At 43.6% G+C, this 15,802-nt stretch overlaps 1 protein-coding gene across 2 annotated transcripts in view; it reads right to left on the bottom strand.

The window, feature by feature from the left end:
* rxrab (retinoid x receptor, alpha b) overlaps positions 1–15,802 on the bottom strand; it is a 96,456-nt gene that overhangs the window by 18,348 nt on the left and 62,306 nt on the right. For both annotated transcript variants that reach the window (XM_089130027.1, XM_089130026.1), the window contains 3 exons: positions 14,586–14,736; positions 13,758–13,937; positions 6,275–6,438 (listed from right to left, as the gene is read on the bottom strand). In XM_089130027.1, coding sequence (XP_088986153.1) covers positions 6,275–6,438; positions 13,758–13,937; positions 14,586–14,736 — 495 coding nt within the window. The remainder of the gene's footprint in view (positions 1–6,274; positions 6,439–13,757; positions 13,938–14,585; positions 14,737–15,802) is intronic.

Raw genomic sequence — 15,802 nt, forward strand, 5'->3', positions numbered from 1 at the left:
ATGTGTGTGTGTGTGTCACAAATCATAAATTGTTTATTCAACTTATTAAAATATCTTACTTTACTGCAACTATCTGTTTCTGCTTCATATTTATAGTATGTAATTTATAAAATACATTATATCCTACATCACATATATCACATATTGTGACTGGTCACTTTATATCTTTTATCAGAATATTAGTGGCCGATAGGGCGTCTGTATGATGTCTATAGCTGAAACTACCAAATGTAGACGTTCTGACCTGGAAAAGGAAGTAAAACAGCACGAGATGCAGATGCGAATAAAATTATCCAGTGTTTTTCTTTCCACAATATTTTGAAAAGTCATCAAAACATTGGTCTCGTACAGCGGAGAAAAAAGATGAGAGCCCTTGTTGGCACTGTAGCCACAAGCACTTAAAACCAGGCTTCCCCATATCTCATGAAATGTCTTCAAATACGGATTTATTTCTTTAAAGCTGCAATACCTAAGATTTAGATGCCGCTAGAGGGCGCTACATTCAAAACAACAACAACGGCTTTGCTTGATGACGAAGTGGAGGAACGCGGAATGATGGGAACTGTTGTTTTCAACTCCACCGTGGATAAATCAGTCAGACGGGAATCGAAAATTAGTTGTCATGGATGAGGTAAAGTTCGATTTCTATAAACATTGCGTTTAATGACATGCTTGTTTTTCATTAAACTGAAATAACCGCAAGAAAAGTCAGGTTTAAAAGTAAATTAGTTACTGTACGAGTCACTGGACGAAGCTATGGTGGAGAGGGTTTGAAGGGGCAGGTCTCTTGCAAGGAGTTGACGTGGCTGGTCCTCCTTGGTAACTTTATACAAATAAAAAATCAATTTAATGTACATTTGACACATCTTTTCATGTCGTGTAAGTATTCAACCACAGCAACAGTTTCACAAAATTAACGTTAAGGGGGTCGCACACCGGACGAGAAGCTGCAGCGCCGCGTCGCGCCACATCTTTAAAATTCGAAAACATTATTATCTATAAGTGTAACGTTACACATACCGGCAGCGCCATTCGGCGTCTGTCAGCGGCGCCCAGCAACAACGACTCAGGACCGTGTTCAAAATCCTGCTGCGCCACAGAGCGCCATTTACATAGTTTTATATAAAATTTTAATTATTTTTATCTCAAATCGTTGCAAATGGATCCTGACTTCGCCCTATGCTGCAATATGCATTTAGTTTTGCAGTGATTTACAGAAATCAGCTGCTTGAATGACAATTGCTGATGTTATTTTTCAGGTGAGATTCTCAATTCATTCAGTGAACGGATTATCTGAGGTAAAGTTTTCAGAATGCAAACTCAGCAACGATTGTATTTAATTGTACAGTACAATCATAACATAGAACAGACATTATCTTCATTTAATGTCATTAAACATAACAATATTGCTGGCCATACACTGATGAGAAAGTGCGCGTCCGGTGTTCGATAACGTTACTGTGGAGTTGTCCTAAACGTGGCGCGGCGCTTCTCGTCTGGTGTGCGACCCCCTTTACAGCCAACAGTTCACATTCCGAGAATAAATGAAAAGAATAATTGTGCTCCATTCCATAACAAATGTGCGAAACAAGCTGACGTTTGTTGCTTGATAGACGCTAACGCACAACTACAACTACCGCATTTGTCCAGGACTACACGTAGTACGAGCGAAAACCGAGGTAAGCGGATATGATGCGATTGACTGGCGACTCCCAGCTCACCCCTGCTCATACGCCCCGTTTCCTTAAATCAATTTTCTCGCGATTTAAACATTGTTTGAAACATTTGGAATATTGTGAGTTATCATCATAACTAAATATATAACACTAGCCTTGTGATTTTGAGATATTTGAATGCAAAAATCTTAGGTATTCCACCTTTAACAACCCTGCATTTTTGCCTGCACTGTCTCTACACCCCAAACACTCAAAAGACATGAAACCTCCGCATTGCTCCACTGTGTGTATCCTTTGTCCTCCATCGCGCCTATCCACAAGTTTCCGAGGGGCGCTCCTGTAAAAAATAAAGTGGGTGAAACTTCCGGTGAGGCGGCGGAAGTAGCATTCCAATGGTATTTTGTGTGTTAGTTAGCGAAGAGGCTAGCTGTTTTTCGGAGAATTATTTTACTATTTAAAGACGCAAATCTTTATGAGAGATGTCGTTACGGAGCTCAGGGACAACATGTGCTGTTCGCGGTTGTATGTATAACCGGACTAAACTAATTCAGTGGCTTAAACGTGATTGTTTTGAACATAAGCTGAAAACGAAATCAGAGTGTTCCTGCCAACGACTGTAGTTTCCATCACCTCCCAAAAGACGACGAATCTTCCTGTGTACATTTGTTTAAATTCTTAATATTCTATAAACTTTTATCAGCATGTGTTTGGCTGTTCTCTACTGATGTTGCACCTAAACTCAGGATCAAAGCCTGTGTTGACAGAATACCAAATGTGCCAGTTAATGTATTCAAGCAGCACATTCATTTATAATTTTGAATAAACTCCAAAGCACAATGACTAAGTGTGTATTTTTTATTTTAATTGTTTGTCAGCTCGCACAACTGTCTGTCACCATGCCTTGATGAGTATTGATTATTAATAATGCTATTATAATACTCCCAATCAACTACTACGGAGGGTAAGATACTGTTATTTCACCCTTTTGAATTTCGTTGAGGTTGTGTTCCCACATCGTTAGCTAGTTTGGATCGCTATAACTTGAATGACTGTCAACTGTTGAATGAACGAGTGTCAAGCATGTCAAATCGTGCTTTGTTTACTTCCAACCGGAAGTCGCGCCCACTTTTGACGCAAGGCCTCATGGGGCGTAGGAAACTTGTGGATAAGTCCCCCTGAGTTGATGTCACTTTTTTAATGACATACGACTCACATTTACTGGGGAATATCCGATTTGTCTGCTTACATGGCACACGCAAATTCGCATATCCAATACCCGATTTATTACCACAGTGAGGCCTGAATCCGATCTGAGAAAATCGTAATCCATGCGTTTTTTTTCTTGCTTACACGTTCACCGGTCATTTACGATCTGTGCCAAATGAGAGGAAAAAATGGGATTTGGGTCACTTTAAACCATGCAGTGTAAATAGGGCCAAATTTTGAAGTCTTTTTGTTAAACCGATTCCCCCGTTTGTTGCCATAGCGATTTATTTTCCACACCTGTTCCTCCACCTTCCTCCGAAAACAGCGCCATCTTGTCGCAGGTAAAATTTATAGCAGCCATAACCTGAGTGCACCCCGCCCCACCCCACGTTGTTTTTGTTTTATTCCTAATAATAATAAAAGCCTTCTCTGCATCTTTGAGTCTTTGCCTCATCCCTTCACCCAAACCTAACATGGTGAGCATAAAAGACTTTCAAAAACATTTTTAAAAGACCCCAAACTTTTGTACAGTATAATGTATTTCTACACAAATGTTCTTTTGGACATATCAGACTTTAAACGAGAATGCAATAAACATTGCCGGAATACGGACAAAATATTTTTGCAAACTCTGAAATAGCTTTCGAGTGTTATTAACTTCACTGTGTGACATGTTACTTGCCTCATCTTCATTCTGCAAAGATATCACCCAGAGAAACTCAACTGTCAAACTCAGTGATGTGAGTGGAAAATGAGCAGATATCTTGTGGGAAGTCTTGTGGAAATCATTCCTATCATTTTCCCAGATGGAATATTTTTATTCCCTGTTTAACTTTTGCTCTCTAAAAGCCTTTCCCTCTGCTTGAATAACCCTAGCTCTCCAGCCCAGAATCAATCAGAATAAGTACTCATGAACCAACAGCCTGGCATGTCAGAGCACTCTGTGCATGTTCTGCTGTTGTCATGGAGCAAATTCTGTCCCTATAGGATCACGAAATCACATTATTACTGAAGCATCATCATCATCTACCCAGTGCGAAACGCTCTTCCATTTTAGTGGTAACAAACCCTTAGCATTCTTTTACAAAGAGTACTGAAAATAATTTACTTGTTTGAAATGTTGTATCTATGTTTTCGACCCTTAACTGCTTGTTAACTGCAATTAAATTAATATAAATATATATTAAATGCAATAGCTAAAACTTTAAAGAGTTTGGACTTTAGCATATCTTTATATGTTATTTTTTTAATTCATTTATTGCCTTTGAAATATGGTTAAAGCATACTGCCAAGTGTACTGACAATAATTTAAATGGATAGTTCACCCCAAGTAAGTTGTTCCAAACATGGATGAATTCCTCAGCTGAACACAGAATAAGATTTTGAAGAATGTGGATAGCCAAACAGTTAATTGTAGCCATTGATTTCCATAGAATTTTTTTTCCCTATTATGGAAGTCAATGGCTTCAATTTGAAGCAACTTGGAGCAAATGATGACAGAATTTGTATTTTTAGGTGAACTATACTATACTATACATATAAACTTAAATGTAATTTCTTTTCTGACTTTTGTCATGTATTTAAAAATAGATTTCTAAGTACACATTTGTAGTAATTAGGCTGCAATGTAGTACATTTAAAATGTTAACTTCAAACTTGACTTAAAGGGTTAGTTCACCCAAAAATGAAAATTAAGTCAATAATTACTCACCCCCATGCTGTACCAACCCCGTAAGACCTTCGTTCGTCTTCGGAACACAAATAAAGATATTTTTGATTAAATTTGAGAGCTGTATAACTACCACATTGGCTCCTAAGGGACTGCCTCTTGACGGCCCAGAAAGTCAATGAAGAAAATGTTTAAATATCCCAAGTGACTACCGTGGCTCAACTATATGTTTATCAAGCGACGAGAATACTTTTTGTGCGAAAAAACAAACAAAAATAACGAGTTTATTCGACTATTCCCTTTCTTCCTTGTAGGCCAGAAACGAGACTTCCTTAGATTTCCACGATGCATGCGCGAGAACTGAACTGAAGTAGTGTAAGGAGATCGCAATTCTCGCGCATGCATCGTGGAAATCTAAGGAAGTCTCGTTTCTGGCCTACAAGGAAGAAAAGGAATCGTCGAATAAACTCGTTATTTTTGTTTGTTTTTTCGCAGAAAAAGTATTCTCGTCGCTTGATATACATATAGTTGAACGAAGGTCTTACGGGGTTGGTACAGCATGGGGGTGAGTAATTAATGACTTAATTTTCATTTTTGGGTGAACTAACCTTTAATAACACACTACAGTTAAAATTGTAATCAAGTACTTTACATGTGCTTTAGTATGTTAGTCATCAAAATAAATGCACTTCTTTAAAGCATGACAATGTACTTTTATTAAAAAAATATATAATATTACTGTTCTCTTTATAAAATTATCAAAATTGTGAAAGTGCACTCTCACTTAAGTACACCTAAGTGGCCTTTTATTTAATTAAAATTATATCTGCAAGTACAGTTTCTATTTAAAAAAATACTTTTAAGATTTGAAGTACACTACAAGTGCGCATCCCGTACAATAAGAAGTGTATACATGATTGCTCAGTTCATATCACCACCATACTCAAATATCATAACAATAAGATCTAAATCTTGCTTAAAAGTCTCCTATCCTGTGCGGCTTTCATTTACGATCATCATGTCTTAACAGTTTTTCAATCAACCCAAGAGGAACCCAAATTCATTAGAGCCCTATTCATGTGAGAGGACCTTCCCTAAGGCTCAAGGACGAGCACACAATCAGCCATTAAAAAAAAAAAAAAAAACACTGTGGGGGAAACAAACAATCTGAAAATACAAAGTAGGGAAGACAAAGCATATGCCTCTTTTTGCCTGACCTCTACCTGATTTAGAGCTTACAGCTGCACAAAACAGAGGACAAATGCGCACAAGGCATAAATATATACAGCGCTAGCCTCGGTGTGTCAAACTGACATGGTTAATGGCTGAAGCTCTTATCTAGTGACACTACAATGTGCTTCTTCTGCAGTATGTCCCCTCTCAAGGGGTCTTTGCAGAAGCCTTCAAAGCCAAAGACCATTGCTATGTAGCCGAATCCATCCTCTGGGAGTGGGATCATAAAAATAGCCCTTCTTATTCACAAACAGAAATGCATCTGACTCTTTCTGCGACATCTGCAAAACTCTTAAAACTGTCTTTTTTGTATCTGCAGGCAGGCTGGAACCTTTCTTTAGTCTTGACATTCAGAAAATGATCGAGCCCGGCCGGTTCACCGAGGAGCAATTGTGAAGTGTAACTCTGAAATGGCACATTTCAGATGAGCCAAATGTTCTCCATAAGTTGAATGTCACTGAGTGTGATTTAGAGGGAGAGATTGGCTTACAGAGTTGGCAGGCGGACTCAGGTTGGCCTCCACGTAGGTCTCCGTCTTTGGTTCCACTGCCAGTTCGGCATCCAGAATCTTCTCCACGGGCATGTCCTCGTTGGCACAGCTGCCGAATTCAGCCTCGCTCCGCTCCTTCGCCCGCTGCCGCTCCTCCTGAACGGCTGCACATGTGCACATACAAAAATTAGAATGGCTTGCATGTGCGACATGTACGGTTACATACACAAACAAAACCGTGACCTTGCGCACAATAACACCCAGCTGCTTTTGGTTTGCTCGTAATCTACACATTTCCACAAAAACGGCTCGGGCCGTTTTTCATCGAGCTGCAAATGCATCCAGCCCATTATTCATCAGCTTCAGAGGCTAAAAGTTGAGGAGGTCATTCTACGTATGGAGTGACGTTATTAGTCTTTTTAAAATATGTATATTTCATTTGGGTACTATCCAGTGCAAACATGATTCTGTACAGTCTATGGACAAATTCATGGGCCATAAAACCATCCTTCTAAAACTTTCGGTCAAACGATTAGTTATGCAGGTTGACAATGTATCGGTGTGTGTGTGTGCCACATTTGGGCGAGCATCTGCGTGTTGTGTACACAGCGCACACGTTTGTTTGGCCTGGTTTAGAGGGGGAGCCAGGTCTAAACCACACAGTCGGTCTACTGTGGTCTGGACCTGGTGGAAATGAGCCCCGTCTGCCTCGCCATCAGGCTGTGGAACATTTCAGCTTTCCCTTCTGTCTGTAAAAGCCCTGTTTTATGACTCTCTCTCTCTATTTCTCTCTGTTCGGCAGAAACCGCTAGCAGGTCATGAGGGGAATTCTTGAGTAGGAGCAGCAGAGAGCCGTGGAGGTCAGCTGAAGGATAAAGCTTTTCTCCAGGAGTCACTGAGAGGTGAGGAGAGAGGCACAAGGAATTATTTTAGCTTTATTGTCCTCAGAAACAGAAAGACAGAGAGACTGGCTTGTGGGGGAGAAGTGTGTCAGGTTACCTCTCTCTCAGAGGCCTCAGTATAGGGGGTCCAGGCCTCACGTTCAAGGCCATTACCTAACGTTTTAGGATCAGGTTTATTCTTCATGACTTTTTCTGCTCTTTTGAGAACAGATTATAAACAATATTGATAGCACAACATGACGAACTTAACACACTTCAACTTTCTTCCATTAAAAAAATGCCACAATCCAATTTATGTCTGTTATAAAGCAATGGATAAATTCAATCAGTTTTCACATGCTAAACTTTACTTTGTATCACACTGTAATGATACTGTACACTGCTGGTTGTTTACTGTGATTTCTTTTAACTGTACTTTTCTATAGTGTGTTTTTGGTAGTGTCCTGGATAGAAGGAATGTTATTAGGATGCATATTAGTCATATTTCTGAAAAGTGCATCCCTGCTTTGTGATAAAACAAAAGGATAAAGCTTCAATTATATCTAGCTACTGGTCTTTAACTAGGTCAGAACAACATGTTAAAAATAGTTTAAAGGAACAATAAGAGGTTCATTTTAAAATCAGTAATTTATTATTATTACTATTTTCATACATGCATCCTTGATTAGGACCCTGGATTAATAAATAAATAGCTTACTTCTCAACTATCGAAATGTTATCATACTGGACATGTTTTATTCTGAATGCACTCTAAATAAATTACATGTAAGCCTACATTCTTTTCCCACTATTCTCTAGTGGAAATGCTGGGAAAACAATCTCTAGCCATTTAATTCAATTCCTTTTAGATGATTCTAGACTTAAACTGCATAATTTAATCAACACATTAATGAATCTCATTCATTTCCTTGACAGCAGCATACAGTGCAATGAACTGCAAATTGTTGGTCATTAGTGCTTTCAACCACCATGTGTTGATAGTTTATTTATCTTAAGTCTGTAAAATGATCTCCTCCAAAAATGTGTTCCATTGATATTTTGACTTTTCAAAACTTACTCTGTCTCATGTCTCATTTGGACATAAAAAATGGAACATTATATTTTAAGAAGCTGGAATATTTGGTCTGTTCGACCAGGTTAAAGGGATAGTCCACCCCAAAATAAAAATTATCCCATAATAAATAACGTCTCGGGTTATGACTATAACCCTTGTTCCCTGAGAAGGGAACGAGACACTGCGTCGATAAAATCGACTCTTTGGGGACGCTCCCTAAGCGTGCGCCTCTGAAGTATGAATGAAACTAATCCAATCCTGATTGGTGTTGCGTCGTGACGTAACATGTGACGGCATACCCGGAAGTATAAAAGTGACGCTGTCACAACACACACTAGCCTCGCGATGAAGCAAGACGCTCAAGGGTCTGAAAGGGGGGCGTGGCAACACGACGCAGTGTCTCGTTCCCTTCTCAGGGAACAAGGGTTATAGTCATAACCCGAGACGTTCCCTATCGAGGGAACTCAACACTGCGTCGATAAAATCGACTCTTTGGGGAACGAGTACCCACTAGGCCACGCACCGAACAGACCCGCCCCAGAGTGAAACTGATTAGGCACTCAGCAAGGGCCGAGTACGTGTGCACCGGGCGTACTGGGAAGGCTGAGACTGTAAAACCTGATGAAAGTATGCGGGGTAGCCCAGCCGGCTGCCTCACAAATCTCCTGCAGAGGTACTCCCGACAGAAGGGCCCTAGAGGAAGCCATGCCTCTAGTCGAGTGAGCCCTTAAGGCCAAAGGTGAAGGAACCCCGCGCACCTTGTAAGCCTCAGTAATAGCCTGGACAATCCAGTTACTTATAGTTTGTTTGGTCGCCGGGAGCCCCCTCTTAGGTGACCCAAAGCATACTAACAACTGGTCAGATCTTCTCCAAGAAGCAGACTTTTCCAAGTATACACTCAAAGCTCTGACGGGGCAGAGCAAGTGAAGCCTCTCTTCTCCCGCCGACACATGAGGTGGAGGATGGAATGCCTGAAGGACTACAGAGCGAGCCGTACTCGAAGGAACTTTAGGCACGTAGCCCGGACTCGGGTGCAAAAAGGCCTTTACTTTGCCAGGGCCAAACTCCAAGCAAGCTGGCGTTACCGCCAGGGCCTGGAGATCTCCCACCCTCTTAAGAGAGGTAATCGCTAAGAGAAAGACCATTTTCAACGTTAAGTCCTTAGGCGAAGCCGACTCTAAAGGTTCGAAGGGAGCGAGGGACAACCCTTCCAGAACTATTGCCAGATCCCAGGCAGGCACCCTGGACCTGATCGCCGGCCTCATCCTCCAAGCACCACGGAGAAACCTAATGACCAATTGGTGGCTCCCCAGAGGTCCACCATCTACTGGCGCGTGGAAAGCCGAAACGGCAGCCACGTACACCTTAAGAGTGGACGGGGAGAGACCCGCAGAGAAACGATCCTGAAGGAATTCCAGAACTGAAGCCACTGGGCAGTTTACTGGATCCAACCTTCGTTCTCCACACCAAGTGTGAAACACCTTCCACTTGAGGCCATATAATCTCCTGGTAGATGGGGCCCTAGAGCTAAGTATGGTTTCAACCACCTCAGCTGATAAGCCAGCATTTAGGTACTGAACCCCCTCAGAGGCCAGACCCACAGCTTCCACAACTCTGGGCGAGGGTGGAAGATTGTGCCCTCCGCCTGAGACAATAGATCCCTCCTCAGAGGAATCGGCCATGGCGGAGCTATGAGGAGTGATATTATATCCGAGAACCATACTCGTGTCGGCCATCTCGGGGGAACCAGAAGTAGACTGATGCCCTCTTGACGGACCCTCTCCAGGACCCCTGGGAGCAGAGCGATCGGGGGGAAAGCATACAGGCGAAGCCTCGGCCAAGCCTGTACCATGGCATCCAACCCCAGCGGGGCTGGATGTGAGAGGGAGAACCAAAGTGGACAGTGGGACGTCTCTCGAGACGCAAACAGATCCACTTCCATCGGTCCGAACCTCTCCCATATCGACTTCACCACCTCCGGATGAAGTCTCCATTTCCCGGGCCTCAGCCCCTGCCTCGACAGGATGTCTGCTCCCCGATTCTGAACCCCTGGGATATACATTGCCCTTATTGACAATATCTTTCCCTGGGACCAAAGGATAATCTGATGCGCCAGTTTGCACAGAGGGCGCCATCTGAGTCCCCCCTGTCGGTTCAGATAGGCCACCACTGACGTATTGTCCGTCCGTATAAGGACGTGGCGACCCTCGATGTCTGGGAGGAAGCTCCTCAAAGCCTTGAATACCGCCATCATCTCCAGGCAATTTATATGCCAAGTGCGATGATGGTCCTGCCACAGACCCCTGGTAAAGCGGCCGTCCATGACCGCGCCCCAGCCCGTAAGGGAGGCGTCTGTCGAAACGGTTTCCCGGCGACATGACACCCCCAACACTGGCCCTTGGGATAGGAACCAAGGCTTCTTCCATATTTGCAGAGACTGAAGGCACTTGCGCGTTACTCTGATCATACGGAACGGATTTCCTTTGGGTGAGAACCCCTTGGTCTTCAACCACCACTGGAGGGGCCTCATGTGAAGGAGGCCCAGAGGAATAATGTTGGATGCCGCTGCCATGAGGCCCAGCATCCTTTGAAAGTGTTTCACAGTGACGGCCTGACCTAGCCTCACCCTGGACACCATCGCCAGAATTGACTCGATACGTGCGGGAGACATACGTGCCTGCATTGTAATCGAGTTCCACACGACTCCCAAAAAGGTCGTGCCCTGGGACGGTTCTAGCACACTCTTCTTCAAATTGAGTCTTAACCCCAATTTTTGAATATGGCCAAGAACGACATCTCGATGCCGAACTGCCATCTCCCGAGACTGGGCCAAAATAAGCCAGTCGTCGAGATAATTCAATACGCGAATCCCCTGAAGTCTCAGTGGAGCAAGGGCCACGTCCATACACTTGGTAAATGTGCGGGGAGAGAGTGCTAGGCCGAACGGAAGAACCCGATATTGGTATGCTTCGCCCCCGAAAGCGAACCTCAGGTACCTCCTGTGACAAGGAAGGATGGAGATGTGAAAATAGGCGTCTTTCAGATCTATCGTGACAAACCAGTCCTCGGATCTGATTTGACTCACGATTGTTGGAATGGTCAACATTCTGAATTTGAACCTTCTCAGAGACCGGTTCAACACCCTGAGATCCAAAATTGGCCTTAACCCCCCATCCTTCTTTGGAACTATAAAGTACCGGCTGTAAAACCCGGACTCCCTGTCTACCGGAAGAACACGTTCTATGGCTCCTTTCGACAGCAGAGTCTGTACTTCTTGTTCCAACACCTGAGCCTGCTCTGGGACCAGAGAACTTGGGGGGGCGGTGCGCGAACTGCAGTCTGTACCCAACTCGTATTATCTGCAGGACCCATGGAGATATGTTGGGAAGATGATGCCATCCCTCTACAAAATCTGCTAAGGGTACCAGCCTCTCGAGGCTGGCCTCTGGTGTCTTTTCGCTGGAAAATGATGCGGCCCGAAGCGCTGTTAACGGCGGACCTGCATCTTTTCCTAGAGGGCCCCGTTGTGAGAACAACCTCGGTTGTCTCACTGCGGAGGGGGCAGCCCTCTGAAGTCCTGCCTTGGCTAGGACCTCTTTTCCGAAGTCCTCTTAGCCTGAACGACGTCCCTCAGGTCGCCCCTCTGGCTGGAGGACTTCGGTTTTTGGGAGCGTTTCCTCTGTTGCCAAGACCCCGGAGGGGGGGCTCTAGAGGAAACGCTCTCCTTCTGCTCTGCCCTGTGGGAGGAGCTGGCTGATGGCTGGGGCTGATTGCTTTGCCCCCCCCTACTAGATTTGGCCTTCGCTTTCCGGGGGAGGTACTGCTGGAACGCCGCAGATTGTTTTCTCGACTCCTGAAACCTGTCGACAACCGAATTAACGGCGTCGCCGAACAGGCCAGAAGCCGAAAGCGGCGCATCCAGCAGGAAGGACCTATCCTTTTCTTTAATACCGGATAAGTTCAGCCACAGATGCCTCTCCGTGGCCACCATGGCCGCCATAGAGCGGCCAATAGCGCTGGCCGCTTCCCTAGTGGCCCGGAGAGACAAATCTGCGGCCTTCCTCAACTCCGCGACATCTTCAGGAGTAGGCCCCTCCCCCTCATCCAAATCTTTCAGGAGGTCGGCCTGGTATGCCTGCAAAATCGCCATTGAGTGCAGACACGAACCAGCCCGACCCGCCGCCATGTAAGCCCTGCCCACCAATGCAGATGTCTCTCTGCAGGGCTTACTAGGCAACACCGGGGTCTTTAGGGAAGACGCCGATTCGGGAGAGAGATAGCTCGCTAAAGCCTCCTCCACCTTCGGCATCTTCCCATATCCCATATCTCGAGCCCCCATAACATTGCTGTAATCTATTACATTGGGACTCGAAATACGGGACGAATGCGGTCTTTCCCACGTTCTCGAGATCTCTTTATGGAGATCAGGGAAAAACGGCAGACCCCGGCGGTGAGGCTGTGACCTGCGCTGCAGGTAACGCTCGTCCATTTTACTGGTGACTTGCGTTTCCTGCTCATGTTGTGGCCAGCTGATGTTTAGTCTGGCCACAGCGCGTGTCACAACCTCCACCAGCTCCTCATAACCCAGGCCGCGTGATGGCGTGCTGAGATCACGGTCGTCCGCATCGATGCTGAGCACGTCCCCTTCCTCAGAAGTAGACAGCTCAAGCACCGGGACCTGATCGCGGGTAGGAGAAACCGCAGCGCGGGCTCCCACACCACTCTCAGAGGCTGCGGGACCAGCCGATGGCGAGCGAGAAAATGCCTCAGCATTCTCACTCTCCTCCGCCAGATCCCGCTGCGAACCCCAGGATCTCAGTCGCCGCATCGCCTCGACATATGCGGGACCGGAACCCTGGGGAACGCGAGCCTGACCGTGCTCGTCAAAGCACGCCAGCCGGGAGCGCAGCACTCTAATAGGCAAAGCCTCACACATTTCACAAGCAGCCCCCTCGAGAGCTGCCCGTGCGTGCTGCACTCCCAAACAATACACACAGAGAGAGTGTGCGTCCCCACCCGTGATGAAACGAGGGCAGGGATGCACACACCTCTTGAATTGTTCACTGGCCATACTTTCTTTCAATAATAAGACAAACAACTTTACCAAATAAGACAGACAGTTTCAACATAAAGCGCTTGCTGAAGAGCGAAAGCTAGTGTGTGTTGTGACAGCGTCACTTTTATACTTCCGGGTATGCCGTCACATGTTACGTCACGACGCAACACCAATCAGGATTGGATTAGTTTCATTCATACTTCAGAGGCGCACGCTTAGGGAGCGTCCCCAAAGAGTCGATTTTATCGACGCAGTGTTGAGTTCCCTCGATAGGGAACTCCAACTGTGTTCGGCTGAAAGAAGAAACTTATATAAAGGATGGCTTTAGGATAAGTAAAATATGGGATAATTACATGTTTTGGGTGAAACATTCCTCCTTTAATGAGTATATGTCCCCATCCATAGTCCGAATATGACTAAATTCTGATATAATTAAGAATTGTCATGTGTTCAAAGAAAAAAGCAACGCACCTTCTCTCTTCATTCCCATGGCTAAGCACTTCTGATAGCGGCAGTATTGGCAGCGGTTGCGTTGCCGTTTGTCGATTAAACAGTCCTTGTTGTCTCGGCAAGTGTACGTCAAATCCTTTCTCACCGTTCTCTTGAAGAAGCCCTTACAGCCCTCACAGCTGTACACCCCGTAGTGTTTACCTGCCGGCAGACATATGCTTTAGTAGGGTTCCCAGCAGGGTTATCTTTAATTGGCATTTGATTTCAATAATTCAATAGCCACATCTGTTTTGTCACACATTACTCTGAAAGACAGATTATAGAGTGACCAATATTATGACTGCAGTTTAACAAGTACAATAAAGCATATTATTAAATAGCTCTTTTCAGCCACTGCATTCTTTTCCTCCAGATTGTCTTCTTTGTTTATTATGTTCTACTCTAACAGTAAGAATACTGTGTATTTGAGGCCTGTTCACCCACAATAATTGACGATATATCCCATTAATTATTCACTGGAATATTTTATATATTACTAAAGAGATATTTAATACGTCCGTTATATAACTGCGGAAATAATCGTGGTTATTCATGGTCTGTGGTAGTAATTTGTTAATGATTTTACACTTTTAAATGTCCTTTTAATGTTCGATGATTGAAGGGTGAATAGAATAATGTTCTCATAATGTAACCAGATTTTGAAAATGTTTATTTTTGTGTTCATAGAGTGAACCTATCACCTATTGCTGATAGATTATTATGCTGGTTTAGCTATTTTGTTCTTCTATAATGCAGTGCATGAATAATTTTTTTTTTTAAATCATCTAGGTGTGTGTGTGTGTGTGTCACCTGATGAACGGTCTCCGCAAATGGCACAGATGTGTTTTGTGAGGGAGAGGGATGTGCCTGTGGGCTGTGCCGGGACCTTCATCATCCCGTTCAGACCCAGAGGGGGTTTAATGTCCTCCGAACTACTGACTGCATTCATGGGCGAACTGAGCTTAAAAAAAAGATTAAAAAACAAGATATTAGATATCAAATTATTCCAAGCTGATAATAACTGAATCAACACACTGAAGCCACCAAAGGAACTTATCTGATCAAAAAATACAGTAAAAACTGTAATATTGACAAATTTCCTATTTTTATGTTTAATATTCATGATACATTTCAGGATTATTCTGATAAATAGAAAGTACAAAAGACCAGAATTTAGTTGAAATATAAATCATTTGTAACATTATAAATGTATTTTTCTCCCTCACTTGTTGATCACATTGCATCTTTGCTGAATAAAAGTATTTATTTCATTTAGAATTAAACTTGAATTTCTTACTAACCACTAACTTTTAAATGGTAGAGCAAAATTCCACATAAAAAAGTGTCTGTTGGAATGGAATCAATTACATGTGAAATTTATTCTTAACTGCCCAGAACAAAAGTCATGAAAAATGTGATGATTGATGAGCCAACCTGTGAAAGACACAACAGACACACCTCCAGGAAACATTACCACGAAAGAATGTTCACTATGTTTTTCTTTGGTAATTCGTGAGGGACTGATACATGAAACTATACAGCTTCCTGAAGAGAGGAAAACATTAAAGTCATTCACCAATGAAAGTGCTAAACTCTTCCTAACAAAAAAAGGAAAAAAAAAAAGCAAAGTCTGATATACGAGTCAAGTATTCAAATATCCAATAGTGTTGAAATGTCAAAATATTTTGAGGCAGACAGCAGACTATTGTGTTCATTTAACAAAAACCCTCTCCTGGCATTTCCACGCCTTAAATTGTGTCAGCATTTTTTAGTTTGCCCTATCAAAGACAGTCTGACTCATGACAAATGTTTCTGGTTTACAACACATCCCCACAACTGAGGTCAGGACTAGCAGATATTACATATTGTCCTGCATACAGACTCTCCAGGACACACCAGCCCATTTTTGAGCGTTGGCTGGCTTTAAAGGGTCTACTGACATCAGAGTTAGCATTGCACAATGGCATGCTTTAACATGGAGATTTCAATCCTGATTTATTACAATACTTCTACAGGTAGGGAAAACA

The sequence above is a fragment of the Pimephales promelas genome, chromosome 4 (assembly GCF_988280905.1).
Source record: "Pimephales promelas chromosome 4, fPimPro1.hap1.1, whole genome shotgun sequence".
Classification (NCBI taxonomy): domain Eukaryota; kingdom Metazoa; phylum Chordata; class Actinopteri; order Cypriniformes; family Leuciscidae; genus Pimephales; species Pimephales promelas.